The sequence below is a fragment of the Peromyscus leucopus genome, chromosome 1 (assembly GCF_004664715.2).
Source record: "Peromyscus leucopus breed LL Stock chromosome 1, UCI_PerLeu_2.1, whole genome shotgun sequence".
Classification (NCBI taxonomy): Eukaryota; Metazoa; Chordata; class Mammalia; order Rodentia; family Cricetidae; genus Peromyscus; species Peromyscus leucopus.
The window spans coordinates 90,516,522-90,533,400 of NC_051063.1; the positions used below are offsets into that span (position 1 = coordinate 90,516,522).

The 16,879-nt window shown below is 37.7% G+C and overlaps 1 protein-coding gene across 2 annotated transcripts; it reads left to right on the forward strand.

Annotated features, from left to right (window-relative positions):
- Window positions 1-927: 927 nt before the first annotated feature.
- On the forward strand, window positions 928-13,947 carry LOC114697605 (vitamin D 25-hydroxylase). Of its 2 annotated transcripts, XM_028875885.2 has the most exons (5): window positions 1,053-1,317; window positions 8,004-8,145; window positions 9,445-10,077; window positions 10,827-11,156; window positions 12,422-13,947. In XM_028875885.2, the coding sequence occupies exons 1-5, from the start codon at window positions 1,093-1,095 to the stop codon at window positions 12,631-12,633; spliced, it is 1,542 nt and encodes a 513-aa protein (XP_028731718.1). In that variant the 5' UTR covers window positions 1,053-1,092; the 3' UTR covers window positions 12,634-13,947. The 2 variants fall into 2 exon arrangements, with proteins under 2 accessions (XP_028731719.2, XP_028731718.1); XM_028875886.2 differs by lacking the exon at window positions 8,004-8,145 and having other exon boundaries at window positions 928-1,317.
- The last annotated feature ends 2,932 nt before the right edge of the window (window positions 13,948-16,879 follow it).

A 16,879-nucleotide genomic window follows, 5' to 3' on the forward strand; every position in this document is an offset into this window, starting at 1 on the left:
GGCTAAGTTTGGTGATAATAACTCACCATTATTTTTTCTAATCTATTAGAAAATAATTAAATTAAAGAATCTTTCAAGATAACATACTAAGCATTTTTAACAGGCAGTAGGTGGGTAGTCTGTGGGTGGGGATCTTGCAGAAACAAAACAAAACTCTGTAGGGACTTTGTTGTTCTTATCTACCCAAGTATCTTCGCTGTAAAGGACACGTGCACAGCGTAGGCTTTCAATAATAATTGTATGAATAAAACTTAAGCTAATGAGGACTATTAAACTTTTGCCAATGCTGAATCATAATCGGAAGGCAGCTTGTCAATAGTCTCAAGCCCGGCAGGGCCTGTGTTGCAAGCAATTGCCCAATAGAAAACAGGACCGTGGGCTGAACTAACAATCATTGCTGCCTCCAGAGAGACGGAAAACTTGAGTAGTCAGTGCTGTAGCTGATAAGAGAGGCCTCTGAGATTACTAATAAAAAACCAATTCGGGGTGCAAGAGAAGGGTGAAAAGATAGGTGACGTGAACTAATCAGAATCCTCAAAGGATCCGCAAAGAAATGCCTCGTAACAAAAGGTGAAATTGTAGACGAGTGAAGCAAAATACAGAGAGGTTATTTTCTTTTCCTATTGATATGGGGACTCTCTAATGGAAGTTTTGGATATTATCAGATCCAGTTAAAGACTGCAGTCCTGATAACTTCTTCACCATCCATAGACTGAAATAAACAGACCAGGCAACTGTAAAGACATGTCAAGGACCGGCATCCAGAGAGACAAGAAGCACCTAGCCCAGAGAGCAAAATTCCCATGACCAGCCTACTGACAACATCCTGGAAAGGGGCCCTAGGGCTGCGTGCCCGCGATGGTGGCATGGTGGCGCTCACCGCGGGCCAAGGCAAATCCAAAAGTTTGCAAATGGCACTCTGAGCAGGGAAGATCCTGGAGGTGGCTGACCCAAAGGGCGCTGAACCCACACTCAACGAACCAATGGCCGTGGAGATAGGGCGGGCCGTCGAGGCATCGGGCCAATGGGAGGGCGGCAGGGCTGGAGGGCGCCCCGGCCTCAGCGCCATGGTTTGCCGCCTATCCCGGGCCGATGTGGGAGCCACCCGGAGTCCAGGCGTGTGCAGCGGCGCTCGCGGGCGCTCTCCTCCTGGTGCTTTCCGTGCTGGTGGTCCGCCAGCTCCTGAGGCAGCGGCGACCGGCGGGCTTCCCCCCGGGGCCACCGCGGCTGCCATTCATTGGCAACATCGGCTCCCTGGCCATGTCTGCCGAGCTCCCCCACGTCTACATGAGGAGGCAGAGCCGGGTATATGGCGAGGTAGGCCGCGAAGCAGACCTTCCTCCCGTCAGAAGCAGCGGCCAGAGACCCCCGTGGGCCTGCCGTCCGTCCAGGGAAACCCGCTTCGAGGGTCGCGCCTGCAACCGGAAGCCGCCTCACCGCTACCACACTAGGGGCGCTTCGGGTTGAGTTTCCCGCCCACGGGCGAGCGCCTGCGCGTGCGCTGTGTGACTTTTAGCCTGTCCAAGATGCCTGCCCTTCAGCTGCCTCTTAGAGAAACTTCTTGGTCCTGTGGCCCCCCGAGTTTGCGCGCGGGGGGTGGGGGGTGGGGGGGATGAAGACATTTTGAGTTTCTAGGACAGAGTTAGTGGTTAGTATTGCAGGTTGCCATTTAAACTTTTTTTTTTTTTTTTTAAGATTTAACACTAAAAAATTGGCTTTTAATTTCCTGAACCCTAAGTTTTCCTCATCTGGGTACTTAAAATAGTGATAATCAAAAGCAGTAATATGCTGCCCAAATATATTGGCTATTATATGTGTTTTTTGTTACTATATGTAAAAGATAACATTTATTTAGTGGTATTAGAAGTTATACAGACTGACATGGGCTTTACCACTGAGACACATACCCAGTCCAATAGAAATTTATTATCCCTACAAATTTAAAATTATCTTTAAGCCAGTTATTTGAAATGGGTTCTCATTGAATAGGAAATTAAAATTTTATACATAAATATTTGAGCAGAAAGGAATTCTTTATTTACTATGAATATTCATATAGGACAAGTGATATAGGTCTATTAAAGTAAACTAAAATTAAAATATAAGTGTGTGGAAGACTGTTGTCAAGGAATAGGTTGATTAGATGGAATTGCTTAGAATTTAGCATAATTAATTTTGTTTCTGATGCAATGAGGAAACTGCATTGTTTACGACAATGACTATTAATTTACTGCACATCAAATAAGGCTAACCTGAGATGATAGCTGCAAAAGTGCAAGGAGCAAAACTGAAAATGTATGCAGTGCAGAGCAAACATTATGTTGTTCGGTTTTGGAACTACTGTATTTGATCTTTATTCTAGCTGTAGAACACCCCTGAAGACCTTCCCTTCCTTATCTTAGAGATAGTTCTCAATTCTGACAGTCAAGACTAGTATAAGTTGTTAAAATACTAATCATTTTTTGTACAGTAGGAGACTGTTACCTCCTGTACTTCAGAAAGGTTGTAGGAAGCAGTTTATAGAAGTTATTTTTCTACTATCTCCTTTTTTAATTTGGGATGTGTAGTCAAATAAAAATTAAATCTGAACTTTCCTACTTGTGTGCACTGTGAGTTTAATACTTTATAATTTTTGAAAGGAAAACAGCAGTGCCCAACGTTCATGTTTATTTTTAAGTAATCTTATATAATGTGCTGCAGCATAAATTGCCATTTCTTTGGAGATTCACTCTTGATTGTTTTAGCTTCTGCTGTGATTAGATTCTTAATGTAGATTTTGAGCAGCATCCCATAGCTAGCAAAGTTGATATAAGTGAATTTGTCAGACTTTTTCAGGCAATACTCTTACGAGCAATAAAGATGATTATTTTGCACTACAGCAAACAGAACTGGCAGTTTATTAATTTATCTTATGGAGAACTTATTCAAGGCACTGAGTGGGGTTCTGTAGAGAATTTAAAAATGAAAAATGTCATTTTTAAAGTATTTATAATTTAGAAGCCAGACAGATGAAAATGTTTCAGGTTCAAACTAGTATTACATTAATGTCATGGAAGCTTTTATATGAGCTGTGATGGCTCAAAGTAAAGAGAATAAAAATGTATATATTTTTAAACACTACATGGAATATGGTTTAGGTAGTATGGTAATCAAGAGAGGCATTCCAAATGAGGAAACAGACCAAGCAAAGGTTGAAAATGTTGCAGTCACTTATCAGTAGTAGCACTATGTACATTTGTTTGTTATTAGTACTTAGCCAATGATGTTGTAATAATATGCTTAAATACGTTTCTGCCAAAATTCATTAATTCAGCATACATACATCAATTGTCATCATAAGCCATGCACTATCATGAGTGCTGGTGATAGAGTAGTGAACAAAACAGAGATCTCTGTCTCTAGGTAGTAAACATTCTATTTGGGGGAAGACAAACAAAATAAATATAAGTAAATTATATAATATATTAGAATTGTATGGAGCACGAGAGAAGCTAAACTAGGGTAATGGAAATGGACACTACTGGGGAGTTGAATTTTAAGTTAGTCAGAACAGGTGTCTGTGGTATTGTGTTCCCCAAAATATTGTGTACCCTAATAAACTTATCTGGGGTCAGAGAACAGAAGAGCCACTAGATACTTAGGATAGGCAGTGGTAGCACATGCCTTTAATCCTAGCATTCCAGAGGCAGAAATCCATCTGTTCAAGGATACAGCCAAGCATGGTGACTCACGCCTTTAATCCCAGGGAGTGATGGTAGAAAGCAGAAAGATATATAAGGTGTAAGGACTAGAAACTAGAAGCATTTGGCTGGTTAAGCATTTGGCTCATTAAGCTTTCAGGCTTCTAGCAGCAGTTCAGCTGAGAGCCATTCGGATATGAGGACACAGAGGCTTCCAGTCTGAGGAAACAAGATCAGCTGAGAAGTTGGCCAGGTGAGGTTAGCTGTGTCTTGTTCTCTCTCTCTGATCTTCTAGTGTTCACCCCAATAACTGCCCTCAGGTTTGATTTTATTAATAAGAACTTTTAAGATTCCTGCTATAGGCGTCATTGCAGGGACATCTTAAAAGGAAATGAAGGACCAGGCTATCAGATCATCTTAGGGAAAACACACCAAGACCACAGCAAACAAAGGCAAGAAGGGTGGCTTGAACCATAGTATCGAGTTGTGAACTCCAGTTTTGCATTACTGAAACAACATAGTTGAGATAATCAACTTACAAAAAGGAAAGATTTATTGTGGATTCTATCTTGTATGTTTAAGTCATTAGGTTGACGTCAGTACTTTTGGAACTGTGGTGAGGCAGTGTATCATGGTGTTAGTATATGGCAAAGGAGACTACTTACATCATGTCAGTCAAGAAGCAAAAAGGAGTGAAGAGGAGGGGCCAGGATCCCCCTTTCAAGGATATACCAGAAATTTAAAACCTCCCACTGGGTCTCTTAAAACTTCTACCCTTCCGTTGTAGCACTAAGCTAAAGACTGTATCTTTAACATATAAGCCTTTAGGATACATTTAAGATCTGAAGTGATAAGATGTTTGGTCAAATTCTTTTATAACTTCACAGTAAGAACAGTATACATGCTGAGCAATTGAATGTGTGGTTCGGGAGGAGATTGAGTCAACATGAGTCCAAGACCTTTGTTAGTTATCTTTCTCTTGTGCTCTAGCACCTTATGGAAGCAACTTAAGAAAGGAAGGATTCATTTGGGCTTACAGTGCAAAAGGTACAGTTTATCATGACAGCTTGTGGGTCAGTTTCTGGTGTCAAGAGTTTACAGTGGCTCCTTACTTTGTACCAACTAGGAAGCAGAGACAACTTGGCTGGAACCAGGGCCAGGATATGGCCCTCACTGCCATGTCCCAGCAACCCATTACCTCCTGTTAACCTCCACTTCCTAAAGGTTCAATTGTCTCTCAAAACAGTGTTTGCAGCTGAGGACAAAGTATTCAACCACAAGTCTGTGGGAAACATTTCACATTCAAACAGAAACTAAACACCTTGAAGGATTAAAAAGTGTGGTTATTAACTGATACAGTAAAATTTTCTATGTAGAGCTAGTTTGGGTGGAGGAGAAGTTATATAAAGATGATACAGAAACTTCTAGAGGGCAAGAATGTTTGATGTATTTCTGTTTACATCTCTGCTAGCACAATTATCTCATAATAGACATTTTAAAACTGTTCAATAAATCAGAGATTGAATAAACCTACTTGGACCCTTCCATAGATCAAAACAGTTTAAGTTTTTGCAGTTTGATTGATGAAACTTTACTAAAAGTTCTTAAGTATAATATACAACTAGATCAAGTAAAATTTCCCCCAATTCTACTCTCTTAACAGACAACTATCTCAATTTCTAGAGTAAAGGTAGATTATATAATAGCTTTCTTAAGTGACTAGTCCTCTTTTTTATAATCTCTAGTAACCACAATCTGAAGACTTTCCTTGAAATATATTCTCCCTCTGTTCTGCCTATGGACATAGCTTTCAACACCAAGATCTTGCATCATTTTGGCAAAATGACGAAGTTGTTTTATTTCCTGCATCAGTATCACTTCCTATAAATTAATGCCATTCTTGTAGAATTTTCACTGAATACATTTCTGGAGGAAGACTTTTCTTTAACAACACTAATACTGCTTTGGGAACTGAAAAGATTTCTCATTTGCTTATCTGGTAGCAATTCCCTTTGTGCTAAAAACTCCTCCATGGCCTGAAACTAATGCCACTGTGTACAAAATCTATACTCTTTTCCCAACATTCTCAATGTACAAACTTCTCTGTTCCAGGGCCCACCTTTGTACCAAAGACTCCGGTGGGGACTGGTTGTATTTCCTCTTGGTAATATTTATACTTTTGCTGTCGTACTCATGAGGAACTGTTGTTTGTATTGTACTCTTTTTTTCTTTTTGGGGGACACACCATCCAGGTCCCAAATAAATCACACACGGAGGCTTATTCTTAATTATAAATGCCTTAGCTTGACTTAGTTTTTTTTTTTTTTTTTTTTTGCCAGCTTTTCTTAACTTTAAATTATCCCATCTACCTTTTGCCTCTGGCCTTGTCCCATTCTCTTCTGTAAATCTTACTCTTACTCCGTGGCTTGCTGTGTAGCTGAATGGATGGCTCCTGGAGTCCTCCTCCTTCTCTAGCTGCTACTTCCTTTCACTCCTCCATCTCTTTTTACTTCCTCTCATATTTCTCCTTCTATTTATCCTCTCTGCCTACCAGCCCTGCCTATCCTTTCTCCTAACTTGCTATTGACCATTCAGTTCCTTATTAGACATCAGGTGTTTTTGACAAACAAAGTAATACAGCTTCACAGAGTTAAACACATGCAACATAAACAAAAGTAACACCTTAAAATGATATTCTATAACAAAGAACTTTTGTTATCAGCTAAGACCTCCTGTTTTCTTCCAAAGAGTAATGCATCATGATTAAACCTACCTTTGTTGATTGCACAAAGATAATACTTATTTTAGTATTTTAGCTGTAAGAAGCTCTTGGGCAATTCCTGAGAGAATAGTGATAAGCAGTCTTTAGGACTTATTGATAAATATGATTTTCACTGGGTTAGGCCTTTACATTAGGTTAGCTAAAATACACTTCAGGAGGAGTGACATTGTAAGTGAACCTGAGGTGACCCTATTGTGTCTTAATTAGTTTTTATTGTTAACTTGATGCACCTGAGAAAAGGGAACCTCACTTGAAGAATTGTCTCAATCACCTTGTCCCAGGGCCTCAAAAGAAATTGTCTTGACTGATGATTGATATGGGAGGGCCCAGTTCATTGGGGGTAGGGCACAATCCCTAGTGTGCTGGCTAATTTTATATCAACTTGGCACAAGCTAGAGTGATTTGGGAAGGGAGAACCTTGATTAGAAAATGCCCCCACAGATTGGCCTGTGGGCAAGCCTGTGGTACCTTTTTTTTTTTTGACTAATGATTAATGAGAGAGGACCCAGGTCATGGTGGGCAGTACTATCTCTAGGCTGGTGGTTGTGAGTGCTACAAGAATGCAAGAACAACAGTCCTTCATGGCCTCTGCATCAGCTCCTGCCCTGCTTGCATTCCTACCCTGACTTCCTTCATGATGTATTGTGATATGGAAGTATAACATGAAATAAATCCTTTCCTCTCTAAGTTGCTTTTGGTCATGGTGTTTTATCACAGCAATAGAAACCCAACTAAGAAAACTGGAAGGTGTACATGGGCTGTATAACAAAGCTAAGAGATAAACCAATACTGCTTTTTGTTCATGGTTCCTGTCTCCAGATTGCTGCCCCAACTTCCATTACTGATGAACTGTGATCTGGAAATGAAAGATGAAATAACCCTTTCCTCCCCTAATTTGTTTTTGGTCATGGTGTTTATCACAGCAAAAGAAATCACACTACATGGGGAAACAACTCCAGTAAGTTATAGGGCTATCCTACTTTGCTTTCCCCTTGGATGAAAGGTATCTACCTATGTATACATGGTAAATATCTTTCCTCTAAAGTTAGGTTCCCTTAGAACCCTGGGATTTAGAAAGGCAAATACAATTGAGACTATATACATATATATGCGCTTGAATTTCAAAGTTGTCTTTTTGACTTTTCAATCTCTGCCCCTCACTTCAAGCTGATATAATAATAGATGGTGCTAGTTATAAATTTATCTTGGAAATAAAATGACATTCCTATGCAATAAATGTTTTGAGATGGAATGAATCCTAATAGAGTATCTAAGTCAAATATATTTTGTTTTTGTTTGTTTTGCCTAGTAACTTAAAGTGGAATACAGGCCTCCTGTGTCCAGTACTCTTTCCATTCTACCTTATAAGATGGTTCCAGGCAGGGAGAGGTATAATGAATCATGCTGTCCAGATACCGTCAAGTAACAAATCCTTATGTTTTTACAGAAGTGGCAAATAATAGAGGGGATAGGCTTAGAACATGTGGATTATGTGGATGTTTCACTGTACATTTTGCTGTTTGCTGTTTTTCTTCTCAAAGATTTTCAGTTTAGATCTTGGAGGCATATCAACTGTGGTTCTAAATGGCTATGATGTAGTAAAAGAATGCCTTGTTCATCAAAGTGAAATTTTTGCAGATAGACCATGCTTTCCTTTGTTCATGAAGATGACAAAAATGGGAGGTATGTTTTTTCAACTGTTCAGTGAACCTATTTTAAATCACATTCTTTATTGTAAATAATTTTACTGTAGACAGATTGCTTTGTACTTTGTGAAACCTAGATTTGAGGAGCCATCAGACTGCATTCAATAATGTTTTAGGCCATTACATGCTAGTTTTATTGCCATTCAGTTCTAAGAAACATAAGTAATGCTTTAAAGAATTAGTACTTGGTAAGTACTGAAACAATTTAGGAGTGCACAGACACACAACACACATGCACACGCACACACGCACACACACACACACACACACACACACACACACACACACACACACACACCATGAATCAGAAGTTTCCTTTTGGTCACAATCTTGAGTACTTGGTGACAGACTTTTTTTATCATGTACAAGCTTATAGAAAGTAAGCTTTCCTAACTACTCATCATTATGCTGTATAAAAGGAAAGCTGTAGAGTTTATACAAAGGACAGGCTTTTTGTAGGACTTAGTAATGATCAACTTTGGATGACTACATATTCTTCAAGGAAGAAAAGCTGAAAATTGACACAATCAAGGAGAAAGCAGCAATAGAAAATCTAAAATAGAATGTTGACACCAGATAGAACTAGTATCTGATTTTTTTTACAGTAATGTTCTAAATTCTGTAATGAGACCTCCACACTTACTTTCAAGAAAATTTCAGTGTCTTGCCTAAATAGGCAAAATCCAGGTAATAATAACATTAACAATTTTTGAATTCATGTTTGTCTTTTATATTATTATTACATAAGCATTTCTATTACTTTGAACGATTCAAGGCTGCCCTTGACTTTGGCATAGTTACCTTGCTAGGTATCATGTACCTTCAACAGAAGGAAATTTGTATTATAAAAATCTAGTTTCTTTCAAACAAAAACTTTGTATTTGGGGGGTATTTGTTTAATCCAAAATTAAATTTTGTCCATAGAACGTACAATCATTTCTCTTTCATAATATATATATATATGTATGTATGAGGAAAGCTAAGTAGTAGATTTATATAGACCTAGTTTATCTGTGTTTGATTACAAATAAGACTGGAGAGTTTCTTGTGGTAAGAGAATGAGAATTATAGGTCTTTCTGACAGTCCTTTCATGAGGAATAGGTTTGATCGTGGCTTTGAACAGCATCAACTAGGATCCAATCATGTACTTAGATAACTGGGGCTAAAATCACTGATTATCCATCTTTGAATTTTTCCTTCATGTTTTCTTTATTTCACAACATTTTAAATACAGAGAAATATGAATTACACATTATTTTTAATATTTTCTTTTAGGCTTACTCAATTCCAGATATGGCCGAGGATGGATTGATCACAGAAGATTGGCTGTTAACAGTTTTCACTATTTTGGATGTGGCCAAAAATCTTTTGAATCTAAAATCTTAGAAGAAACCCAGTTTCTAATTGATGCTATTAAAACATACAAAGGTAAACCTTTTGACCTCAAGCAACTAATAACAAGTGCTGTTTCAAACATAACTAATCTTATCCTTTTTGGAGAACGATTTACTTATGAAGACACTGATTTTCAGCACATGATTGAGTTATTTAGTGAGAATGTGGAACTAGCTGCCAGTGCTCCTGTCTTCCTGTATAATGCATTTCCATGGATTGGCATATTACCTTTCGGAAAACACCAAAAGCTATTCAGAAATGCAGATGTGGTCTACGATTTCCTCGAAGGACTTATTGAAAAAGCTGCAGTTAACAGAAAGCCTCATTTACCTCAGCATTTTGTTGATGCCTATTTAGATGAGATGGATCAAAGTGAAAATGATCTTTTATCTACGTTTTCCAAAGAGAATCTGGTTTTTTCAGTGGGTGAACTCATCATTGCTGGAACTGAAACTACAACCAATGTGCTACGCTGGGCAGTTCTTTTCATGGCTCTTTATCCTAATATTCAAGGTGAGGATACTCTTGACCTCAGGGTTTCTCCTTACATATAGGGCTTGTGTATGCGTTAGAGTGTTTGGCCATGTATAAAACACTTTTAGGAATTCTACCTGTGATAGACAAGAAAGGAAATATCTTATAATTATAGTTTTCAAATCTAGTATTTCAATGCAAATTTAAGAAAGAAAGGAAAGAAGGAAGAAAGAAATCATCTGAAGGCTAGCCATGGTGGTGATTTTCTTCTAATCTCAGAACTCAGGAGGCTGAGGCAGGAGAATCTTAAGTTCAAGGCCACTGTAGCCTGCATAGTAAGTTTAAAACCAACCTTGGATATGTAGAATGGTACATGTTAAAAAAAAACAACAACAACTTAAAAGTGCATCTTAATATGTATGTTTAATAAAGGATGACAAAGGATGAGTGTCTAGAAGCCACAAAGCTGGGATCTGAACTCTGCTTTTTCTTATTAAGGTCTAATGTTTTGTTATTTTCCTTGCTGACAGTGATACTACTCTGATTCTAGACTGATGACACATTTATTCATCATCTTTTTCTTGACCTTACCCAGAGTGTTGATTATTACTAATGCAAGATATAGGGGGTATATAATTAATTCATGTAACTACCAGAAGATGAAAAATTCAAATATAGATACATCCAATTCTGTTGATTTATTATGGGTTATCATTTGTTGTAGCCCAACAAGAAATAAGTTTACATATAATTTTAAGAATTCCATAATTTTAATGTTTCTCTCACAGGACAAGTTCATAAAGAGATTGATTTAATTATGGGCTACAATAGGAGGCCTTCTTGGGAAGACAAGTGTAAAATGCCTTATACTGAAGCAGTTTTACATGAAGTTTTAAGATTCTGTAATATAGTTCCACTGGGGATTTTCCATGCAACCTCTGAAGATGCAATTGTACGTGGTTATTCCATTCCTAAAGGCACAACAGTCATTACAAATCTTTATTCTGTTCACTTTGATGAAAAGTACTGGAAAGACCCAGACATATTCTATCCTGAGCGATTTCTGGACAACAGTGGATGTTTTACTAGAAAGGAAGCTTTCATTCCTTTTTCTCTAGGTAAGAAAACATTCACATGTATATAATTTTAAAGTATAACAATGACTCATTCATACCATCTCAATCTGAAGCAACCTGCTCCAGACTGGCTAATTCTTAATACTTAAAATTAATTCTTTTTTTTTTTTTTTTAGTATTTTTTGTTTTAATTGAAAATATTTTTTTCCTCACATAATAGATTCTGATTACAGTTTTCTCTCCCTCTACTTTTCCCTGCTTCTCTCCACCTCACCTCTCATCTGGATCTACTCCTTTTCTTGTCTCTTATAAAAAACAAACAGGTTTCTATGGGATAATAATAAAATAAAACAAAGTAAAATATAATGAAACAAAAACTACCACACAAACAACAAGAAAAGGCACAAAAATCAGAGACCCACTCATTCACACACTTAGGAATCCCATAAAAACACTAAACTGAAAGCCATATATATATATATATATATATATATATATATGCAGAGAACCTGGTGCAGGACTGTGCAGGCTCTGTGCATGTTCAGCCTCTGAGTTCATATGAGCTTCAATCATTGGTTTAGAGGACCTTGTTTTTTTGGTGTCCTCCATCCATGCTCTTACATATATTACTTCTTATAGGAGAGGATGGTTCCGTTAAAGTAATGAGCACTTGTTTCTATTCAAAATACGCCTTAGTTAATAAAATAAAGCTAAAGTTGTTGAGAACCTCTGGCTGGCTACTCAGAAACTTTTTAACTTACAACTTGGGGTTGTAGTCAAACTTCTACAGCAAAAATTCAGTAACAAGTATGAGAAACTGAAATCCATATAAAGGAAAGGAGAGATATGACAACTCCAAGTAAAGCTAGAATCTTGCCTTGTAGTTTATCATGTCATCTCCAACTAGGAATTACTGCTTCTGCTATGAAATATTGGAAGATTGGCTACATCTTTATCACTAAGGAAAGTACTCAATAGATAAGTTGAAATGGGCTTCCCTTGGATCTGTAAGAATAAAATGTCACATCCCAAAGACCTTCTATAGCACATCATGAGCTCTGTTGCATTGTACAAGAGAAGTCAGAAATGGGAACAAAATCTTAAAAAGTCCATGATCTGATATAAGGAAATAAAGGAATGTGTTTCTTTGATAAAGTGCTAGTTTCAAATCTTTGAGATTTGAGAGATTATTCTCATAATATGGTGTCTTCTAACCTACTTTAAGTTCCTGATTTCCTGAATGATATCCAAATATTAGATATTAATTTTAGTAAATAGTCTTTAAACTTATTTCCTTTTCTGTTCAGGGAGAAGACATTGTCTTGGAGAACAGCTGGCTAGGATGGAAATGTTCTTGTTTTTTACAGCATTACTTCAGCAGTTTCATTTGCATTTTCCACATGAGCTAGTTCCAAACCTGAAACCCAGGTTGGGCATGACATTGCAACCCCAGTCCTACCTCATCTGTGCAGAAAAACGCAGAAAGTGCACAACTGTATTAGGGGATTACCTTGTTTAATCAATAATGGTATTTGAGCCAAAGCCACAGTTTTATAAAGCCAAGTGAACACAGATACATTGTTTAAACTAGTACTAGAGCAATAACAAGCATTAGCTGTTATTTTTTTCTAACTTCCATGAACTCTTGTAGAATGTATTGAATGACACAAAGATGCAAGTGTTGTGTAGATACTAAAAGGGGCCATGGATGCACTAAACAGATTTCTTGTTTAGTGTAAGTTTCCTCTGATGTGGCTCCATCCTGGGGAACTTTACTTTTTGCTCCCAAACTGATTCCTTTATAATCAAGTGTTGTGATTAGCAAACTGTGATATCAGTCCAGGACTAAAGAAGAAATAAAACCCACATAAATTAATTTTGACTACAGAAGAATTTTAGATATCATGGTAGGCAATGGAAAAGCTTTATATTTAATATAGACTCTTCCAGTGCTTTCAGATATTCCTCTCTACTATGTATTTATAAGAATTGTGACATTTTTCCTATAAACAAGAGTTTCTGTGATCCCTGAGCATCCACCCTTACAGCAGCAGTTCAGTATATAAGAGATACAGTATGCAGTTGGCTGTTTATTCTTTCTTTGTAGGCACAGTCATTACACTTTTCCTGGCACCACTTATTTTTAAGACCAGTCACAGAACTTAGATTCAAACATCTTATCTTACTGAGGTCTTAGTTCCATGGGTTAGGCAGTATTCAAATCCAAGTCTGCTATAGAGACAGGATAACTTATAAATGGGACACTTGAGAATGATGAGATGTTATTACTAATTATACCAGTACAAATGGCATATTATCATAGGCCAAAACAAACTAGAATGTATACTTATTCATTTATAGCTATTTTTTCATTATTGTTTCTTCTAAAGTCCTTCAAAGAGCTCATGGTCTTGTAACTTGCATTGTGAAGAGTTGTAGTCTTAGAGCAAGTAAATATAACAATGGCTTGTATGATGAATATGGATTAGGGGCCACAGAGAAGGCTCAACAGTTAAGAGCATATACTCTCAAAGAAGATGTGTTTAATTTCCAGTGTGCACATCGGATGACTTACAATTTCCTGTAACTCAAGCTCCAAGGGAATTCAATGCTTCTGGCATCCATGGCTATTCACACTCATGGACATACACAATTAAAAATAATAATTTTTAAAACAAGAAAGAACATGGATTTAACCTTAATCTGCCACATCTGGTAAAAAATTTCCTAGTTTCTGTGATTCAAAACAGGAGTTTTGTGTTATAGAATATTATTTTAAGATGTGTAACATTTGTTTATGTTGTAAAATATTTGTTTAATGATGCAAAGATGTATTGCATTCTCTTATGTTGCATTTGTTTAACTCTGTGAAGCTGTGTTACTTTGCCCGTCTAAAACACCTGATTGGTCTAATAAAGACCTGAACAACCAATAGCAAGGCAGGAGAAAGAATAGGTGGGGCTGGCAAACAGAGAGAATAAATAGAAGGAGAAATCTGGGTAGAGAGAGATATCTAGGAATGAGAAAAGCAGGAGGAGGAAGACATCTGGGGCCAGCCACCCAGCTACCCAGTGAGACACAGCATAAGAAGTAAAGAAAGGTATATAGGATAACTTAATTGTGACAAAAATTAAGTAGGCTTTATTCTTCTTTCGAGTATGGCTACTACTGCTTTTCGTATGGACAGGGACTTCATACACCTCTGCAGAACACTATTTTGTTTATGCCTTAGGAAATCTTTGTGATTTTTCTTACATCTATATTCATAAACTATTAAAGGCAAAAGAGCCTTAGTTTCACTGCCCCTAATTCTATAGTCAAGAAAAAGGGGGTTCAGACAGGAGGATGAAGTCCTCTGGACCATGACAAAGACATGCTTCACTTTATCTTACATTGTTCTCATACCTAATTATTTGTACTTTATAGTCAATATAGTTGTTTATCAGATAATGTCAACTCAACCATCTGGAGTCAATTAACTGATAAAATACTGAATTTTATAAAAATATAAATGAATGCAAATTACTATGGAATTCATAATAGAAAATATATATTTGGGGAATTATATAGTAACATATGTATCAGGACTATACAGTGACTAATGGCTTCTTACTAATCAATAATGACCTACTAATTAGGATTTTGAAAACCTAACTTTTGATTCAACTTATGGCAACTGAGCATGGTTATTTCTTCTTACATGCCATTAAAATCATCCTAATTTCAAAATGAGTGTAAAGACATTGAAAAGACAGAAGGTGAGTGAACAAACTGTGGATAAGATCATATATAGACAGCCTAAGGTGGAACTGAAAACATGAGTATGCTTCATAGAATGGCCATGGAGAAAATACAGCACATACAAGAAGGCTAGGCAAGGACAGAAAAAGTGAAAAGAAACCAAGCTGTGAAATGCAGCGATTGCTTGGTGGTTAAAAGCACTTGCTGCTCTTGTAGAGGACCTAAGTTCAGTTCTCAGCACCCACATGGCAACTCACAACCCCCTGTAACTCCAGTTCTGATTCCTCTGGCCTCAGCAGACACCCACTCTAATGTGTACATAACTGCACAGCACATGGCAGGGGGGGGGGGAGTCAAGAATGAACTAAACATCAACTTTTTAAAGAAAAAAACCAAGCTGGCAGATTCCTCAGGCAAACAAATGAACAAACAAACCTAATATCTTCACTTTTCTTTTCCTTGCTTTTTGTCCATCTGCAAAATGTGCTCCCAATGATGAAATAAATATCTGGATGATTGTGTACTATGCCTAAAAGATAGTGCTGTTTCTATATGTATATGGTATTGCTGTCCCAGACTGAGTGCCATTTAATTTAATCTGATATACAAACTAAAATCTTATTCCACTCACCCTGGAGATCTGTGCATTTCACTAAAAATGATAAATGGGAAAAAGTAGCAAAAGGACTGGCATTGAGGGTTTAATAAATTGAACTATATAATCAAGACAAAGTGAGACAAATGGACCAGAATAACCATGTGCTTTATATCATTAAAGGAAAAAAAAATGAGTAATGATGTAACATTGCCTCCTGTGGTCATGCCTAGATTAACCCAGTACAAAGTAGCCTGAGAATATTGTGAGTTAAAAGGCAAAAATACACCTCACCTACTGAGTGTTAAGAGTTTAGGGAGAAAAAATACATTTTAGAGTATCGGTTGCTTATTCTGATAATTGTATGATTGACTAGGACCTGCAGCTTCCTACTGCTGCCCAGAATCACAAGAATCATGCCATGGAACACTAGTCTGGGCAGGGAGTGAGATGAGGAGTCAAATTTTAAGGTGTGGTAGACACTATATCACTCCACAAAATTAAAAAATTCTAAGTCACGAAACATCTGTACTTTAAAAGTTAACAGTGGAGTGCTGTTCAGGTGTAGGCCATGCCAGTTAGAACAGCTAAGAGGCCCACCTGCTCTTGAAAACCTCCTATGCCCTTGGTTCAAATCCCAAGGACCCAAGCTGCTGTAACTCCTTCCTGCCCACTGTCCATACCCACTGCCATGCCCCTGCCCCTGCATGGGTGGATATCCACTGCTCAGGTGTAGGCCAGTAAGAAAAACAGAGCTCTCCCACCCCTGCTAGGACAAAGGCCAGAAGTCTAACCTCCCACTCTGAGGGAGACTCCCTGCTTGACCGGAGGTCACACGTGGCCACTAGAAATATAGACCACAAGGAGCAGAAGACTAAAGAGGAAACATAAAACAAAGAATAAAACACCCATCCAACAAAGACAAACTCAGAAATGGGCACCTAGACCAATATTCATCCCAAACCCAGATAGATGCCTAGAAACCAGTATAAGAACACAACAGCAAGGGCAATATGGCACCACCAGAGCCCAGCTATCCTACTAAAGTAACCCTTCTGCAGCTGAAGCACAAGAAAATGGCCTTGAAAGCAAATTTATGAAGATGCTAGAAGTCCTTAAAGAGGAAATGAATAAATCCCTTAAAGAAATCCAGAAAAACATAAACATAGAGGAAATAAGTGCCTTAAAGGAAGCCAAGAAAAAAGCAAACAGGTAAAAGAAATGAATAAAACTGCTCAAGACCTGAAAATGGAAAAGGGGGCAATAAAGAAAACAAACTGAGGGGATCCTGGAGACGGAAAATCTAGGTGAGCAAACAGGAATTACAGACTCGAGTATCATCAACAGAATACAAGAGATGGAAGAAAGAATCTCAGATATAGAAGATATGATAGAAGAAATTGATTTATTGATTGAAGGAAATGTTAAA